General features: G+C 61.5%; 1 protein-coding gene across 1 annotated transcript in view; it reads right to left on the bottom strand.

The window, feature by feature from the left end:
• Positions 1 to 619, bottom strand: part of LOC113483867 (cholesterol side-chain cleavage enzyme, mitochondrial) — a 4398-nt gene extending 3779 nt beyond the window's left edge. The window contains exon 1 of the mRNA XM_026855844.1: positions 28 to 619. Coding sequence (XP_026711645.1) covers positions 28 to 272 — 245 coding nt within the window. The 5' untranslated portion in view covers positions 273 to 619. The remainder of the gene's footprint in view (positions 1 to 27) is intronic.
• Between the last annotated feature and the right edge of the window lie 451 nt (positions 620 to 1070).

The raw sequence follows: 1070 nt of genomic DNA on the forward strand, positions 1-1070 counted from the left end.
GGATGCTGGGGCCAGACACCGCCTCACCTGTAAATGGGCCCGAACTGCTGGAACTTGCGAGCCATGATGTGATGGACATTGTGCAAGCCGCCCTCCTGCCAGAAGCGGTAGAGGTTGAGCCAGCCGGCTCGCCAGTCACCGGGCAGCTGGTTGAAGGGTCGAGGAGTTGGTGGGATGGGGGTGGCAGCCCCCCCAGCCCAGCGACATGCCCCAGCTCGGGCAGGGGGACATCCCCGCAAAGCGCCTGGCTTGGATGCAGCCCGGGCGAGCATGGGAGCGGGCAGTGGGAGAGGGAGGTGAGGGTGGCCTCGCTCTTATCCCCCAGCTGGCCTCGCTCAAGGCGAGAGGCTCTCTCCCGCCTCCTGATGAGTCACGGCCGCCCCAGGGACGGGGACAGGCGCAGGGCGTTTCGTCCCAGCAAAAAAGCAGATATTGGGGCATGGGGCATCCAAAAGGGGTTTGCAGAGCATCAGCTCCTCCCAGCCTTGCTGTAGCAAGGTTTGCCAAGTGATGCACAGGTCCTGAGCAGCAAAGCGTGACAAGGGATGATGCTAGCAGGTGGCCTGTGCCACCCCAATACAAGTGGGTGCTGTTGCAAGCACTCAAAATGAAAAGCCAGCTGCCAGGGGGAGAAATGTTTCATCTGCAAAATAAAAGATAAAAATGATCTAGGGGACAAAGTAGTGTGGGTTAGACTTAATAAAGCTCAGTCCCGATGGGCCACTGCAGGGGGGGGAACAGCCGTGGGGACTGCCTGGCCATCGCCAGGGGTGTCTCACCTCCACCCTCCCCAGGGCAGAGGGTCCTGGGGTTCGCAGGTCCCCCCTTTCTCGGGCTCTCCTGCCCCCAAGCATCAGCTGCACGAACCCCAAACACACCCCCCTTGCCAGGAGGGAGCGTCTTTTTGGGGTGTCATGGACCCCACGGAGCTGGGGACAAAGGCTCCCACCCCCGAAGTGTGGTGGCAGACACCTTCCCGTCCTCAGGCCCAGTAACACCCACTCAGGACTGGTTATCAATGGGGTGTGCAAGAGTTAATGGGGAGGAGGGTGCTGGGGGAAGTCCACGGG

Source organism: Athene cunicularia (assembly GCF_003259725.1).
Source record: "Athene cunicularia isolate RWA chromosome 10 unlocalized genomic scaffold, athCun1 chr10_part1, whole genome shotgun sequence".
NCBI lineage: Eukaryota > Metazoa > Chordata > Aves > Strigiformes > Strigidae > Athene > Athene cunicularia.